This window comes from Acipenser ruthenus, chromosome 4 (genome assembly GCF_902713425.1).
Source record: "Acipenser ruthenus chromosome 4, fAciRut3.2 maternal haplotype, whole genome shotgun sequence".
NCBI lineage: Eukaryota > Metazoa > Chordata > Actinopteri > Acipenseriformes > Acipenseridae > Acipenser > Acipenser ruthenus.
This window is the reverse complement of record NC_081192.1, coordinates 69,887,246-69,906,136: the sequence shown is the minus strand read 5'-3', so window position 1 is coordinate 69,906,136 and position 18,891 is coordinate 69,887,246. Positions and strand designations below refer to the sequence as shown.

The window sequence follows — 18,891 nt, the reverse complement described above, 5'->3', positions numbered from 1 at the left end:
CTTGTTCTAAATTTCTTGAATGCACTTTCATTTTAAGCTACATTTTTACACAACAGAACTAGCACACGTTTGATCACCATCACAATAGTTACTGCATTCTGCTAGTGTTAATATACAGCACCTCTCTATACTTACAAGAAGTTGTATATCAGCTGACAGACTCAGCTGCTATCCCATCGTGACTTTCTTCTTAAAGGCATACAGCCTCTATACATGAACCCACAATATCTCTGGACAACCACCTATGGGTACATCATTTTACAATATCGTAACAAAAGGAATACACTTTTTTATAGTGCCTTACAGTATCATCAGACATTATGATTTCCCATGTATTGTGGTGTACTGTATTATTATTTTAAAAGGAGATGTATTGTTTGGGAATGGGTGTTGTTGTTGTATGATTGAAGGTACTTTGTGGTTAGTTAATAATTATTGTTATTGGTTTGAATTAGCTCTGGCAGAGGCGGTGTTAGCAGCTCGTCTCTGCCAGACAGCTCATGTGAATGCATGGTCGGCAGTCTGTGATTATTGACTGTCAGCCATGCAAACTAAAAAACTTGTGTAGAACGTGACCATCTCCGAAATTGACTAATTAAGAGTTCATTCGGAGATGGTCACAAGTATAAAAGCCTGCAGTTTTCTCTGTTCGGGATGGAGTGTTCAGGAAGTGGAGAACGACAGCGAGTGGAGAATCAAAGGCAAAACCGAAAATAAAACTAAAACAATTTTTGTTTTGAGTGTCAGTTTTGTGTGCAAGATTTTACTTGTTCTTGTTGTTCTTGTAAAAATATTTATTTTTATTTTTGCTGCAATAAAAACGGCACAAAAACGCGCCTTTCACCCGAGTACCTGCCTGTGCGTTGTCTGTCAGCTTCTGGTCTGGGAACGTCACCCTCAGCTACCCTGTCACACAGGCACACACATGTCAAACACAGACAGAACGTAATGCAACTAGAGCCCCTTTCACACTGGCACTCCTAACTGGCTCCTGGGTCACAATCCTACATAGTGTGAAATCACGTACCCAGGTCAGCAGCGACCCACCTCAGGATGTGGGTTGACATATTTTGACTGGGGTCGAGTGAGACAAAATGCACAATGGGCATTCACAAGCGGACGAAGTAACAAACAGCCACGCCTGCATGAAGGTTTCACTTCTGCAAGGAGCATTTCTGTTTATTCTGTTTAGCCATATTTCTCTTGATTGAGACACACCATGAGCCAGATTGCAGCAGGGATGAAGAAACATTTGCTCTAAATCAGCATTTGGCCCGCAATTCAAACTAGAGAAACTGCACAGATTAAAGGGTGGTCATGTGAACTTTGCTGCTTCCAGGACATTGCGAACTTGCTTCTGTCACCCAGGTCGACCCTGCTTCAAAAAGCAGTGAGAAATCACATAGCCGACCCGCATGACACCGGGCAGAACATGCCAGTGTGAAAGGGGTTTAGGAGAAGATATAAATCATTCATATTTTCTTTGTACTTCTTTATTTGTATTTTTTGATTTACACATGTAAATCTGTATTATAATAACTATGGACATGTGTTTGTTGAATGATTAGGCAGTAGGGGGTGGTTTTTGTTTTGTAAATAAGCACATTTTTATAATGTATATATTAATTATTGAATTAATTAATGTTTGTATTGTTACTCAACCTGTTGATATTTTCATTGCAGTTGTTACTATTAAACCATGCAGTAATTCTGGTTATATTGAGTATAATAACTATAGGTTCAATATTTATTATGGTTAAATTGTGAAGAAAAAAAAATCTCTATAGTTTACCCCAGGGTACCTAAGGTAATATAAAATTGATTAAAATACATTATATATTTTATTCTAATGTTGAAAAATACCTCCTACAAGGTAGAATATAAAAAATAAAAGTAAAACACTTTTTTTTTGTTGTACATATTATGATCTTACAAAAAATTTATATTTTGTTAGGATGGAAATGTAGTGTGTGTTCTGGTACGGATCTGAAACTATAAAAAAAAAATCAGTCTACTGTCTCAAATCCATTTTTTTAAAGCACTTTAAAGACATTTATGACAAAAACGCTTGGCTGTAAAGGGGTTCAATTATTTCTTTGTACTGTAACTAATAAACGTGCTATGAAAAAGAACTTACTGTACCTGTACCTAATTATTTACAATGAGCTGACTCAGTTGATAAAATCAGATTACTTTGTTAGTCTGATAAGGTACCTGTCTTATGCTGCTGTTTCCAGGAATCTTCTGTACTGCTAATTAACTAACTGATTAGGTTCCTGTATGTTTGCGTAAAACACATCCTAACGCATTTAAAGTTCAATTTGCTTATGACTATAGTTTTTTAAATATTATTGCCAGCCAAAATTTCCCTAAGCAGACTTTGAGTGTGAGGTGTGTCCAGCACTTTGAACTGTCTGCCATGAGTGGGCTAACTGGTTGCTCTGACCTTGAGTGGCTTGTATCTTACACTGCACTCTGTACAGTACTATATTCTTATTTAAATACATATTTTAAAAAATAAACCGTTTGCTAATTTTAATGTGATCTCACTTCTATCTGATACAAACTATCTGAAACTGTCTGTTAAAAATGTGTACGGCTGTATCACAACATCAGGATCTAGTTTCTATCTTTTGACTAGAAAGATCAGCTGTTCTGCCCTCTCGTACGGTGGATAGCTGCTCTCAGAGCCTCTGTGACACAGTCATGCCTGCCCACAAGGGCATAAAAGGGCTGCACACACAGAACTCAGAGTCATTTTTCCTTCAAGCCTGTGACCTTGAAGGTTAATGGTTACATTTCTATTTCAGGGAACCATATGATAATAACGTAACATTCCCTTTCAAGTACGAAATGTAACCATTACTGTATGGGTAAGAGTACAAAAGCCGTCGCAAGGGTAAGATTGCAGAATGACTGGATTGCTACGTCTAAGCTGAGATGGTGGTTGCTTGGGAAGCAGACGAACCAGCTCCTTTGTGGACTCCCGTGCGCGGTAAGTGCTGCGGCATCTCATCCATCGCAGGACCAAATGTATGCCCCGGTGTAATGGGGGCATCTAACAGCGATGCTTTATCAGGCGTGCCTGGGAAAGCCAAAGCTGCCTTCTTGCGGTTGTCAAAGCAGCCAGGTTCCTTCCCACAGCCTGTCCGTTCAGTTTGGAAACACACAGCAGGTTTTTATTCACCAAACGCAGCTCCTCTAGCTGCTGTGGTGAGGGGCTGTGACTCTCAGAAAGAGACTTCAACAAACAGGCCTGGTAGGCTACCGAGCCTTGCAGCAAATGCACCGGCTGAATACGCATGCTTCAGAATTACTTCCGAGACCCGACACTGTTAGGGCAGCTAGCGTCCTTGGTCAGGAGTGCTAGTTTAGGTGCCTGTACCAGAGCGGCAACTGGAGCCTCTACTGGTGGAAATTGGGCCAAACCCAGCTTCTCCACGTCATTCAGGCTATACAGTGCAGCATCCATACACTGGGGAAACAGCCGGAGCTGTAGCCGGGTTACAAAAAAACTTTTTTTTTATTTTAACTCTAGCCAGAGTGAAGCAGCCTGTAAGGAGAGCACAAGTCAGCTGACTTAAGTTGCTTGGTCCCTGGGTATAGCCGCCAGCTTCACAGAGGGCACAAGTCAGCTGTGGGACATAACAAACAGGCCGTGTGCCAAAAGTTACGTGTAATAGTAAAACTAATACAACGTCAATAATTATCGTATTAATTGGTGTAATACAAAAAATTAGCGAGTAATATATGCAGATCAAAGCAACAAGTAATCTGTATAGGCTCTCCTGTCAGGTACAGTCCTGAAAGGAAAAATCATGCTGAGTTCTGTGCGTGCAGTGCTTACCAACGATACTGGCGGCAATTGCTGCAGTGCCCAAGCCACTTCCCACAATGCTTGTCAAATTTAAAAAAAATAATAAAATTACAGCAAAAGTTGCCTATATGCCTTCCCGACATTGCCGCTGGTGTCCGTCAGCACCAGCACAGCTGATCTGCAACCTATTCACAAACTTGCTCAGCGTCAGCTGGCCCGTTCTGTCACATTTCAACTGAATTCTGTCTAATCTCGTCCTGCGAGAATTATCATTATCATAATGTATTATTGTTGCCATTCTTTTTACTGTGCATCTCCCAGCACGAAGCCACAAGACAGACATGCTGTATCATTGGTTAATGACAGGCAAACAGAGGAAGGGATGCTGTTAGACTGAGCTCAATATTTCCATCTGTGAGCTCCATGCTAACTCAAAAATGTTTAAAAAGAAAGAAGGAAGAAGAGCTGTCTAAAGTGGCAGCAACATGTTATAGGATTTACCTGATGTTCAGGTAAGAAACGGATGCACAACAATTCTTCCCCGCCAATAATAATAATAATAATAATAATAATAATAATAATAATAATAATAATAATGTGAACTTACATCAAGTACTGCAGAAATTGGTTGTGCCTTCATATATTAAGAGCCACTTGTACAGTTTGCACTTCAATGTGTTTGGATCACTTAGGCATTTCACAAAAAAATATCAAACAGCAGAGGGTTTTCAGGCCATTTCTTTAGCAGCTGCAATTTAATTTCTTTTTGATGCTTCGCTGTCTGCTATTTCACATACACATGAATATCCTTCAAATAAAGTACACCTATATGTAAAATTTCCTTTTTTAATTTACAGCTTAGTAAAAAAATAATAAAAACTCATATAACGTATACCACGTTACACATAATCACATATTCTATGAACACATATGCTATAAGGAGATCCGATTCTTTGCTTAAAATTGCAATACTTTAAAAAGCAATGGTGCAATACGCATTCTGACTCCTTCCATGTCTTCAGTGTACACATTGCTAATTTAGACATTTCAATGACCATTGCTGTTTTGTAATTCAGTGTTATTCCCCCTCAAAACATCAATGCTAAAAATGAACACACAAATAGGTAGATAATTATTAGTTTTGCTCAAATCCCTACACCAAAAAAAAGACAAAAAAACACACACAAAAACGAGCAAGTAGCGATGTATAACATGATTCAAGTAGCAGCTCTCTGCGTTTATGAAACAAGTAGGAGAGATAACATAATAGTGAACGAAACACGATATTGAGAAGTGGATCGATTTCTGTTTTCATTTATTTTTGTGTAATACCTTCTCAATACTTTACGCAGTTCTGCTTTTTAACTAGTAAACCGTGTGCTTTCACGAAATGGGTTAGAATGTGCATGCTTTAAAAAAGCATACCTTTGTTCCTGTACCAAGTGTCCAGCAATGCACCATAACAAAACTGTAAATTTCAACTGTGAAACTATATAAAGTCTCTCAAATGTAAACATCTAACATTATGTACATCCAGCTGTTCACTGTGATGCAGAGCACTCTCCATTGCCTGACGAAGTTTCTATTTTGAGTTTTTTTCTTTTCAAAGTCGCGTTGTTTGTACAGGTTACAGCGGGTAGCACCCACACTGCTGACCGAACAACTCATTTGACCACTATCGTTATTAAACTCCAGCCATGGGTAAATCTTCAGCCAGTTTGCCTGAAAATCTATCTTTAACTTTCCCTTCACTGACATCGCTTATTTGTGCTGTTGTATCACTAAGGGTGAGCATGGATTTCACGACTTCCATGCATTAGAACCAGTGCCATGTAATAATAATATCCAATTCTCCAGGAAAAATTTCTGAAAGCATAATTTTTAGCATTTTAAATGCACTGATTAAACGTTCACTTCACCAGCGGACAACATGTTATATGAAATCCAGTTTAACTCAATTACCCTAAATTATGAAACACATGGCATGCAGGGTTTTAAAAACGCTTTAATTACAGGACACAGACAAGCGCTATATTTAGCTCTTGTTAACAGGGTGACAAAAAAAAGTACTGTATTCTGTGAAAGTAAAATCAACGAGTTTGTCAGTGTACAGTGCAATGATCACTTCATACACGGAACACAGAGACTAAAGCTTTTGTTTGTTGGTTTCTGGCAGGTACAAATTTTATTTTTCTCTTTTGTAAGACACTGGTACACAAGTTCACAAAACACATGCAGACCTTTACCATTGATTCATTTTCCCCTGACAACAGCGGAACCATATACCGCAATACTTTTTTTTTTTTTTTACCAGCCTTATTTAAAACAATTTCGTACCGTTTACTTGTATATCAAAAACACATTTTTAAATAGCTGCATCTATAAGACACTTCATACAGATATAAAAATGATTACCATTTACCATAGTTTTTCCTTACCGTGCACTAGTGCTCAATACTACTAGGCTATCCACTGCGCATAATCAGTTATCTGCAAGTGTTGCATTTGTTTTTTCAGACGTCAGATATTATTATTATCATAACCATTATTATACAATACACCGTTATCAAATAAACTCTGAGGCCCAAAAGTACCCAAAGAAAATAAACATGAGCACGGCTTTCATATTGCTGACTTAATAAAAACAACAACGTCAGAGTGCTATAAACCAATACAAACACATTGCGTGCTCAAGATTTCTGATGCAGAAATCAAAAGAATGAATCCACTCATCCAGCTTTTTTTAGGTAAGCTTTCGATTTTCAATTTCATCTTTTAAGGTAAAGTTCATATGCACATTACTAGGTAAGGGTGTCTGCCAAGAAATAATAATTATGAGGAGGTTAGGCCTATTTAATTTCACTAAATCGGGGAAAGCAGAAGTGTTTATTTCATGAATGAAGTTGAACAGTTATACGTGACCATGCAAGTCATCTCTGCCCTGTAATATTCAATGTTTTATTTTTGAAGTGGATGGAAAACGGTCAAAACTATTTGCAAGATATCAATGGTAAAACAAACTAAATATAGAAATACACAGTTTTTTATTGCCATAAATGAACTGCTAGCCGGGGTTAACTGTATACAAGAACAACATTCAGAATTGCTGACCTGCAGACAAGGGGGCTGTCCGTGCCAGAACACTAAGCTCTACAGAAGTGGGAAGTCCTGCTTTTGTTAAATTTCTTAAAACTGCATCAACATAATTAATATCAAACTTCACTCGAGGGGAGCTCTTTTTTTAAACATATTCAATACGATTAGCTAGTAGTAGGGAGATTTAAATAACTACATTTATTTATTTTACTCTATAGCAGTGGTTCTTAAACTGTGGGTCCCGACCTAAGAAAAAACCCTTGCACTTTATAAATTAATGGAAATCACAGGCATGCTCAGGTCGCAACCAGAAAAAAAAAGACAGGTGTCTGGTTGTTGTTTATTATTATCCGAGATTCATTTATTTCAGAGATTTGCAAAAATATAACAGATACCTTTACGCTGTGCTTTTCAGTCAAATAGCTACCCCCTACAGCAAGTACCTCTCCCAAATGCAACTTCATTTAAAAAATAAAAATGAATTATCTTGCAAGCAACATTTGAATATTCGCAAAAGTGTGTTCAATCATTTAATCATTTATTTTGAATTGTATTACAACTTCAAAAAAGCAAAGGGTCAGTTTAATTTAATCCCTACAACACAATGTAAGAGTTGAAGTTAACTACTGTAGTAATAATAAGTAAGAAAACAAACTCGGTCAGTACTGTATTGATTCTTTTCCTCTCTCATCACAGTATGTGTTCCTCTTAATCAGCAATGTTCTATTCTTGTTAACTTTTTTTTTAAAGCAGGTGCTTTTTCAATTGTAACTAACTTTTACACCATTATTCCACATTAAACAGATTTTACATTCCTGTAATTCACTACTAAGCCACATGTGCTTTGAACAAGCACAGACCTTTGATCAGATTTATGTTTAGCCTTTATTGCATTCAATAATCCAGTGACTAGTGATACATTATATTTAAATATTTAATTTTAAATAGATGTATAACTCTTTTGGTAAAAGTTGTTTACCTTTATATATTTTTCTGAACATCTTTAATAGAACATTACCCCTAAAATATAAATTATATACAGTATATATATATATTTTTTTTCTGTATTCTTTTTAAAACATGCCAAGATACAATGGCATGAGCTGTATTGGTATACATTTATTGTGCTATATTACTTATTAATCTGTTATTTCAGGCATTCCAAGGAAATTGGAGTGCCTTAAAAGCCTCTTTCCAAGTTAGCCTGCAGATTGCAAAGGAGAAGAAAACTCACACTACAGGAGAGGATCTTCTCAAGCCTTATGTTAAAGACATCTGGAAAAGTCTTTCAGGTGAAGAAGCTGCCAAGAAATGTCTAATGATACGCTAGGAAAAAGGATTCAGGACATGTCTTGTGAGAGTCAGAAAACTGTTGTAGAGAAAACCGAGACAACAAAAAATGTTGGATGAATCAACAGGTGTATCTGGACTGCCTCAATTAATGGTGTTTGTTAGGTGTGTGAGTGATGGAGATATTCAAGGATAAAATTATTTTTTGTGACCGCTTGGACAAGACCACTAAGGGAGAAGACATTTTCAGGGTTAGAGGATTCGAACTTGAAGGTCTAGCAGTTGGAATTACGTGACTGTGTAGGGATCTGTACAGATGGTGCCGATGGGTTGTAAATCAGGTTTTATTGCACATGCAAAAAAACCGACTGGCTGTAACAGTGACCCATTGTATTTCTGTCAATGTTTGCATATTTATTGGACATATTCAGGAAACTGAATGACTTTAACTTGGGTCTTCAGGGCAGGGAGTCCAATGTTCTGGTTCTCCAAGATTCCATTCAAGGGTTTATGGCACGCCCACAACTTCTGCATTCTAGACTGGTACTGAGAGAATATGGCATGTTTCCTACACTTTCTGCCTTTCTTGAAGGGAATTAGAATTTCCTTACAGAAAAGGTAAAACTTGACAGACTGGAGCACATGACAACCCTGAAAACATTAGCAAGTTTCAGTGGGTAATGTTCCCCTTGTTGGCCACTACATCCTCTGACTTGCGTTTAAGTCTGGCTGAGATTGAAGCTTTAGTATCAATGCAAGCTAATGGCAGCAGCAAAATGCTTTTTGAAGCAAAGACAATCACCAAGTTCTGGATCTCCACATCTACATCAGGAAAACTGTTCATGCTTGGCTAAAAACGCTATGAATACTATTTTTCAGTTTGGAAACACCAACTTGTGTAAACCTGGATTCCCAGCATTGTCATTCTTGAACAAGTAGTATTGGAACAGACTGAGGCCAAAGCATGATCTTAGAGTGACCTTATCAAAAAGACTGAGCCAATAATTGACATGCTGGTAGCAAATTTCCAAGAACCTCACTGCTCCCATTAAAAGCCTCTTATAATAGTTTTTCACCCCCCTTATCATTTTGTGCTACCTCATTTAATACACAAGTTTGATATGGTTAAAATCTGAAATACATTTTTCAGTTCTATTACTGATATTTTATTTCATTTCAACAGCTTGTAAATAAGCAACTGTAATTAAAAAAAAATACATTTGTTACATGATTTGTTGATTAATGTAATATTTTATCGATAGCTAAAAAGCTCCAATGGTCAAGATGCGTCTTCAGATGCAAACAAAGCCATTGGGTTCTGGAATTCCCTTCAGAATGCCAGCATTGTCACCTTTGCACATTTCCTGTTGGACATTCTTCACCATGTCTCAGCTATCCTGCTTGATGCAGAAACGGGGTGCTGTTTTGGGTGAACTACAGGACTGCATGACAGCAACTACTGCTGTTCTATGAGTACAAGTTCAGGTATGACAATATGAGGTGGGGTTGTTGTAAACTATTCGGAAAATTAAATGAAATGCTATTCTCACTGACTAGACATTTACTTAAGTGTATGTGTTTAATGAAGTTATTGATCATACCAATAGTTAGATTGAACATTACACTATATATACTGTATATACTATGCATGAAGCACTTCTTATGTAAACAGATGGAATAGTGTTTGTTTTCTGTTGGTTGATTTTAGAGCAGGACCAAGGTTAACTGCATTTGGGGATTCGTCTGAGAGTTTCCATGGTCACGTACTGACAGGAGGCACAGGTGATTTCCAGTCTTTAAGGGCAAAGTTCATTGACAAACTACTTTGGAAGCAAGGTTTGCTGTAATGAATGACACAGTTGTCAAAATCAGCAGATTGCTGAACTTGCACACCTGGCCTGACAAGGTAAACCTGCAGGGCAAGTGATTCAGTTTTATTTACACTTACAGTATAGCAATATGAAATGATTGCATTACATTTACTGCCCTTGCATAATATTTTGAATGTAATTTCAATATATTTGTGTCATGCATGATAACAAATTCTCAATTGTAGCTGTTTAAGGTAGGACTAAGGAAAGGTTTTAAAAATAATTAACAGATAGATTTTCTTTTCCTTTTTCTCAGCAATGTATTAAAACAGTAAGTAACTTACTATGATAAAATGTGGGGTTTTTTTCTCAGTCATAGCCTTAATACGTGAAAAATCTTAGAAAGGAATGCCTGTATGTTTTGCAAAAGATTTAAAACGTACAGTATTAGAAGCGTTTTGGCCCTGTAGTATTATATAAAAGCAGCTTTTAAGTACTTCTAATTTTATATTTTAATGTACAATCACAACAAAAAAAAACCTTCCTCAAAATGTTAAATATGTCGTGATATATATATATATATATATATATATATATATATATATATATATATATATATATATAATATATATATATATATATTGTACATCTTCTTGAACATCTAAAATATCATGATATATTTTTTGAGGGTATCACCCACTACTACGCAAAACGGATGCAAATTAGCAAAACGGTAATGATTCATCGCGCACATGTGACCCTTCCTTAGCTGTACCTTAAGGGTTTTAACCATAATTCTAACTCAAGCTTCTCTGAATATTTTGCAGGTTTTGGAGATTAAATAATCAAAGCTGCATCCAAAGACTTCATGGTGCCCCTGAGACATGCTGGAGCAGATGCAACCCTTTTGTTGGATGAGTGGGTTATTCTGAATTCCATTCTGTCCAAGAGAATCAAAGACTGTCACACAGGTCGACTGACATGGCCAGACATACACAGACTGTGCAAAGACACATGCAGCAACTTGCTATTGCTTACTGACTTGCTGCTCACTATGCCAGTAGCAACTGTGGAATGCGAGCGGGGTTTCAGTGAAATGAAAAGAGTGGAAAATGACTGGAGGTCCCGTCTTTCTTCCACATTTGTCACTGACTTGATCCGTATCATCCGGCACAGCCCCAGCATCACAGATTTTGACCCCGCAGAGGCAGTCAATCTTTGGTACAGTAGCAGTGTAAGGACCAGGTGTCCTACTTTAACACGTGGCCAAAGAACAGTTTCCCGTTCCTCACAGTTTTGAAGATACAGATGTGGAGTCCATTTCTGACTGAACTGAAATTTCATACCAGAATTCCAAGTAACAAAAATTGATATAATAATTATATAAACAGTTAATATTTGGTCAAAGTGCTATGTTTTTCTTGTGACATTTTCCCCTGCTGATGCAAACAATGTTTTTTTTTTGTTTTGTCAGAATAAAACAAAAATCAATTTGCTTCAATTATTTTGTTCACACGCTGTATTTATCATATTTATTGCAATTATTTTCAGGTTTAAAATGGCTACCTCCTCAAAAAGTTAATCTCTAACCCTGTATATGTACAGGGCTCGAAATTAATGCCGACCATGCAGCAATTGCGTGGGTGCCCTTCTCAATTGCCACAATGTCCCTGAAAATGTATGTCTGACTATTCACAGCCATTATGTCCGCAGTGCCCTTTCAGCTACAGTAACTACAGACGCCTGTATTAGGAAGTGTTTGGATCCAAACAATAACATGATTATGTGATTTGCGTGGTTAAGTCGCATCGGTGAAAAAAAAACAACAACAACCACTACCCTTTCAAGCACATGGATTTCTACTGTGCGTAATAACTGCTGTCTCTCCCTTTAAAAACATGTGTCAATATTTATGAATGCGCTATGACATCAGTCTGTACTCTGCAGTTGGATGAATCAACAGGTGTATCTGGGCTGCCTCAATTAATGGTGTTTGTTAGGTGTGTGAGTGATGGAGATATTCAAGGATAAAATTATTTTTTGTGACCGCTTGGACAAGACCACTAAGGGAGAAGACATTTTCAGGGTTAGAGGATTCGAACTTGAAGGTCTAGCAGTTGGAATTACGTGACTGTGTAGGGATCTGTACAGATGGTGCCGATGGGTTGTAAATCAGGTTTTATTGCACATGCAAAAAAACCGACTGGCTGTAACAGTGACCCATTGTATTTCTGTCAATGTTTGCATATTTATTGGACATATTCAGGAAACTGAATGACTTCAACTTGGGTCTTCAGGGCAGGGAGTCCAATGTTCTGGTTCTCCAAGATTCCATTCAAGGGTTTATGGCACGCCCACAACTTCTGCATTCTAGACTGGTACTGAGAGAATATGGCATGTTTTCTACACTTTCTGCCTTTCTTGAAGGGAATTAGAATTTCCTTACAGAAAAGGTAAAACTTGACAGACTGGAGCACATGACAACCCTGAAAACATTAGCAAGTTTCAGTGGGTAATGTTCCCCTTGTTGGCCACTACATCCTCTGACTTGCGTTTAAGTCTGGCTGAGATTGAAGCTTTAGTATCAATGCAAGCTAATGGCAGCAGCAAAATGCTTTTTGAAGCAAAGACAATCACCAAGTTCTGGATCTCCACATCTACATCAGGAAAACTGTTCATGCTTGGCTAAAAACGCTATGAATACTATTTTTCAGTTTGGAAACACCAACTTGTGTAAACCTGGATTCCCAGCATTGTCATTCTTGAACAAGTAGTATTGGAACAGACTGAGGCCAAAGCATGATCTTAGAGTGACCTTATCAAAAAGACTGAGCCAATAATTGACATGCTGGTAGCAAATTTCCAAGAACCTCACTGCTCCCATTAAAAGCCTCTTATAATAGTTTTTCACCCCCCTTATCATTTTGTGCTACCTCATTTAATACACAAGTTTTATATGGTTAAAATCTGAAATACATTTTTCAGTTCTATTACTGATATTTTATTTCATTTCAACACCTTGTAAATAAGCAACTGTAATTAAAAAAAAATACATTTGTTACATGATTTGTTGATTAATGTAATATTTTATCAATAGCTAAAAAGCTCCAATGGTCAAGATGCGTCTTCAGATGCAAACAAAGCCATTGGGTTCTGGAATTCCCTTCAGAATGCCAGCATTGTCACCTTTGCACATTTCCTGTTGGACATTCTTCACCATGTCTCAGCTATCCTGCTTGATGCAGAAACGAGGTGCTGTTTTGGGTGAACTACAGGACTGCATGACAGCAACTACTGCTGTTCTATGAATACAAGTCCAGGTATGACAATATGAGGTGGGGTTGTTGTAAACTATTCGGAAAATTAAATGAAATGCTATTCTCACTGACTAGACATTTACTTAAGTGTATGTGTTTAATGAAGTTATTGATCATACCAATAGTTAGATTGAACATTACACTATATATACTGTATATACTATGCATGAAGCACTTCTTATGTAAACAGATGGAATAGTGTTTGTTTTCTGTTGGTTGATTTTAGAGCAGGACCAAGGTTAACTGCATTTGGGGATTCGTCTGAGAGTTTCCATGGTCACGTACTGACAGGAGGCACAGGTGATTTCCAGTCTTTAAGGGCAAAGTTCATTGACAAACTACTTTGGAAGCAAGGTTTGCTGTAATGAATGACACAGTTGTCAAGATCAGCAGATTGCTGAACTTGCACATCTGGCCTGACAAGGTAAACCTGCAGGGCAAGTGATTCAGTTTTATTTACACTTACAGTATAGCAATATGAAATTATTGCATTACATTTACTGCCCTTGCATAATATTTTGAATGTAATTTCAAGATATTTGTGTCATGCATGATAACAAATTCTCAATTGTAGCTGTTTAAGGTAGGACTAAGGAAAGGTTTTAAAAATAATTAACAGATAGATTTTCTTTTCCTTTTTCTCAGCAATGTATTAAAACAGTAAGTAACTTACTATGATAAAATGTGGGTTTTTTTTCTCAGTCATAGCCTTAATACGTGAAAAATCTTAGAAAGGAATGCCTGTATGTTTTGCAAAAGATTTAAAATGTACAGTATTAGAAGCGTTTTGGCCCTGTAGTATTATATAAAAGCAGCTTTTAAGTACTTCTAATTTTATATTTTAATGTACAATCACAACAAAAAAAAACCTTCCTCAAAATGCTAAATATGTCGTGATTATATATATATATATATATATATATATATATATATATATATATATATATATTATACATCTTCTTGAACATCTAAAATATCATGATATATTTTTTGAGGGTATCACCCACTACTACGCAAAACGGATGCAAATTAGCAAAACGGTAATGATTCATCGCGCACATGTGACCCTTCCTTAGCCGTACTTTAAGGGTTTTAACCATAATTTTAACACAAGCTTCTCTGAATATTTTGCAGGTTTTGGAGATTAAATAATCAAAGCTGCATCCAAAGACTTCATGGTGCCCCTGAGACATGCTGGAGCAGATGCAACCCTTTTGTTGGATGAGTGGGTTATTCTGAATTCCATTCTGTCCAAGAGAATCAAAGACTGTCACACAGGTCGACTGACATGGCCAGACATACACAGACTGTGCAAAGACACATGCAGCAACTTGCTATTGCTTACTGACTTGCTGCTCACTATGCCAGTAGCAACTGTGGAATGCGAGCGGGGTTTCAGTGAAATGAAAAGAGTGGAAAATGACTGGAGGGCCCGTCTTTCTTCCACAGTTGTCACTGACTTGATCCGTATCATCCGGCACAGCCCCAGCATCACAGATTTTGACCCCACAGAGGCAGTCAATCTTTGGTACAGTAGCAGTGTAAGGACCAGGTGTCCTACTTTAACACGTGGCCAAAGAACAGTCTCCCGTTCCTCACAGTTTTGAAGATACAGATGTGGAGTCCATTTCTGACTGAACTGAAATTTCATACCAGAATTCCATGTAACAAAAATTGATATAATAATTATATAAACAGTTAATATTTGGTCAAAGTGCTATGTTTTTCTTGTGACATTTTCCCCTACTGATGCAAACAATGCTTTTTTTTTTGTCAGAATAAAACAAAAATCAATTTGCTTCAATTATTTTGTTCACACGCTTTATTTATCATATTTATTGCAATTATTTTCAGGTTTAAAATGGCTACCTCCTCAAAAAGTTAATCTCTAACCCTGTATATGTACAGGGCTCGAAATTAATGCCGACCATGCAGCAATTGCGTGGGTGCCCTTCTCAATTGCCACAATGTCCCTGAAAATGTATGTCTGACTATTCACAGCCATTATGTCCGCAGTGCCCTTTCAGCTACAGTAACTACAGACGCCTGTATTAGGAAGTGTTTGGATCCAAACAATAACATGATTATGTGATTTGCGTGGTTAAGTCGCATCGGTGAAAAAAAAACAACAACAACAACAACCACTACCCTTTCAAGCACATGGATTTCTACTGTGCGTAATAATTGCTGCCTCTCCCTTTAAAAAAATGTGTCAATATTTATAAATGCGCTATGACATCAGTCTGTTAAAAAAAAAAAAAGTGATGGTGACCATGTGTGTGTGAGTACTGTTGTGTAAAATTGTGTTGCACACGTGCCATTAACAAAATGCCCCAAAAACTTAAAATAAAGAAAATAATTATAATGAGTGGCTGAAACACAGCAGAAAGGTCTAGAATAAAACAAACACATTTGTCCTAGTTTTTCAACGCAAATCTGGTAACCCTACTTATTGGGACCCCCAAAACTTCCTCTGCGACCTTTTTAGTTGAGACTCCTGGACCCTCAATGGAAAAAAGTTTTGGAGAGCCCTGATCAGTAAACATTTGACTTTCACAAGGTGACATTTTTGTCTGTCAACAGAAGGAATCAAAGCAAGCTGCTCCAGTGAGGTTCCTTTTTTCTAATGCTTTAAATTCCTTGAGGCTCGATTTCACAACTTGCATTATAGAAAATAGAACATTGACCTATTACTGACTGGGAGACTAGCTGGATTTATTTTATTCTTTTTTTGTATAATGAAAAAATAAGACATACGCCAAATCAGCAGACGGCTCCAGGGACACCATCTTATAATGTGATTAAATTATCAGGCTTGTCTATTAGTCAATCATATTATTATCACCAGAGTCAGCCTTTTCATAGCTGTCTTATTTTCAGGGATATGGAGTTTTTGCTGAACCCATGCAAGTGCAAGCAGTATGAAAAAGGCAAGTTTATAATGGTTTTAACTTATGAATGGTCTTAAGTATGGGGATAGTTGCACAATTTAACAATGACATGTCGTAAGAGGATTCTACATAAATGTATAACCAAATGTACAGCATGAGGCTGAAATATGAAATATATATGCAGCCTCCATTAACAGCCCCTGTTCACCATTTGATTTGTCATTTTTGAAAATTATAAGCAGCATCTACACGTTGCTAAATGGTTTTGTCTTAGAAGTTCAGAATTAATTTATTTGGAAATACCATAGAAAGGGGCACATTTTGACCAATGCATGTTTGGCAATGGATATGTAGGATCCTATGAAATCCGCGTTTCGGAGAACATGGACGGAATCGCGGAATTCAGAGAAAAACAAAGTAATTAGGCACCCAAGGACATTACCACAAAATCAGTTCAAACAAACAAAATATATATATATGTATGACATAGCACAGTGTTTGTATGACAAGAGGCTTCAAGAAACACACGTCATGGGAATGCATGAAAAAACTATTTTTGCACCTCTCAGAGGCCGTACACGACCGTGATTTTAACTGTAAAAAAGCGTTGCCTCTTGTGCCACTTCACTTCCTAGCTACCGTTATAGCTTTGGGGGGAAATCGACTACCTACAAGTTATTCTGAGCAGATAGTACTATAATGACTACTGTAGAATGTTGTGACTAGTTGCTGAATTTTTTCTCCAAAGTTCTCAGGGAGATATTACTAAGTGCCATTTTATTAAATTAGAATAAATCAAAATATTTAGGCTTTTATTTACATTGTTTGTCATTAATTATTAATGAAAACATTAAATCTAATTTGAAATGTTATAGTTATAAGAAAAACTATAAAAAAAAAAAAATTAAAATCAGAAATCAGGAAAAAATAAATCTGAAAATTTAAAATAAGAAAACGGATTTCATAGGGCCCTAGATATGGACGTACATTATGGAAGTACATCAAAATGATACAGTGTATAGAGATTAAGTTATGCACATTTCATAATTCAGCCTCATAGTGTACTTTTATCCACTGTACTGGAGGAGATTGCAAATAATCCAACCCATTAAGTCACAAACAACTTCTGCCAATGCCTCTCTTACCATGGTAACCTACATTTCTATAAGATTAATCTCCAAGTACTTTAAACCGTAGGGTTGACAATATATGGAACCAATATAAAACTACAAACCTTTATTTAGTTATTTATTTTAAAAGATGTCACCCCAGGTTAAATTCTTGAGGTGTACCAAGGTAAAATCAAATGTGTAGCAGGATAGTTAAATATAAAATATTATTTTAAAATTACAACAATGCTTGAATTTAAATACCTGTATTGAGTATTCTATGTATATTAACAATGTAAGTTACAGTGGGGTAACTAGAAACATAATAAACGTCCCGCTTAGATGGGGCCAGGTGTAATACATAGCAAACTAATAAATGATGGTCCATGCAAACATCAGACCCCAGAAAAACACACAGCTACTTAATTTGTTATGCTGACATTAATAAAATAGACAAAACAAGCTCCAGTCAATGTATTTGCAACTGTGTGATGTGTTGTCTTTATTTGGAGATGCACGTGTGGTCTTGTAATTACATGCAGCCTAAAGGAATATCCTCTGAAAGTGTCCTGAGAGCATCAGATGATTCTAGGGCATTTGCCAAGCACTCCCACCTTACTTGCACAGCTCGACAACTCTACAAAATCAAGCCACCCTGTCCCTAACTCAACCCCAACCCTAACCTTAAGCAACCGCTGCCCCAAAACCTAACCGCAAACACAATACCTAACCATTAAGAATCATCTGATGACCTCAGGACACTTGCAATAATTAACCGGACAGATGTAACGAATATTTGACAATCTCAAAAAGTGTTTCCTGTGCAAAAAAATAAAAATGAAATAGTCGCCATAAAAAATAAAAAAAACAACAACGTTAAAATCACTAAGGTGCAATTTATAAATCTAAACCGTAAATAATTAAATACAATGCACAAACTGTATTATTATCATAATCATCATTATTGTCAAGTTGTGTTGTTAAAAAAAAAAAAAAAAAAAACAGTTTCAGTCAGCCGTAATGCGGCCGCACAACCCGTTTCAATGATTTGTAAATAAACAAAAATCTGATGCACTCATCTCGCCTACTTCTGCAATGTGCTTTCTCTGTGTCGGTTTCAGTATGTCCACTCACCGGTACTTACGTTTGGTACACAATCATATACGGTTCATATTTGTTTACAATAATGAGCTACACTTACCCGCTGTCCGCTGACACTGTGTCATCGGCCATCTTTCTCAAGCGAATGAAAGTTAGGGTGACGTCATGTCCCTACACGTCTTAAAGGTGGGCGTGGTAAGCGAGCGTCTCTGTGCAGCGCCAGACAAGAGTGGTTGCCATAGATATAGGATTAGATTGGACCATAGACATGTGTATATAGACTGCCAATCAGATGACACTACAGTGTGCAGTCGCATGCCGTTGACAGCGCTGTAACCAATGTAAACACACAGGCAGCGTTTTCGTCGTTTAATTTATTTAGCTTCAATAAAGGGTATTTGTTTAGTGGTGTCTCCCTGCTACTATTGACGGTAAGATTTAAAACAAGAGAATCGATCT

At 37.0% G+C, this 18,891-nt stretch overlaps 1 protein-coding gene across 1 annotated transcript in view; it reads right to left on the bottom strand.

The window, feature by feature from the left end:
- The window catches only part of abhd5a (abhydrolase domain containing 5a), a 31,511-nt gene extending 12,844 nt beyond the window's left edge, over nt 1-18,667 (bottom strand). The window contains exon 1 of the mRNA XM_033998446.3: nt 18,533-18,667. Coding sequence (XP_033854337.2) covers nt 18,533-18,564 — 32 coding nt within the window. The 5' untranslated portion in view covers nt 18,565-18,667. The remainder of the gene's footprint in view (nt 1-18,532) is intronic.
- Between the last annotated feature and the right edge of the window lie 224 nt (nt 18,668-18,891).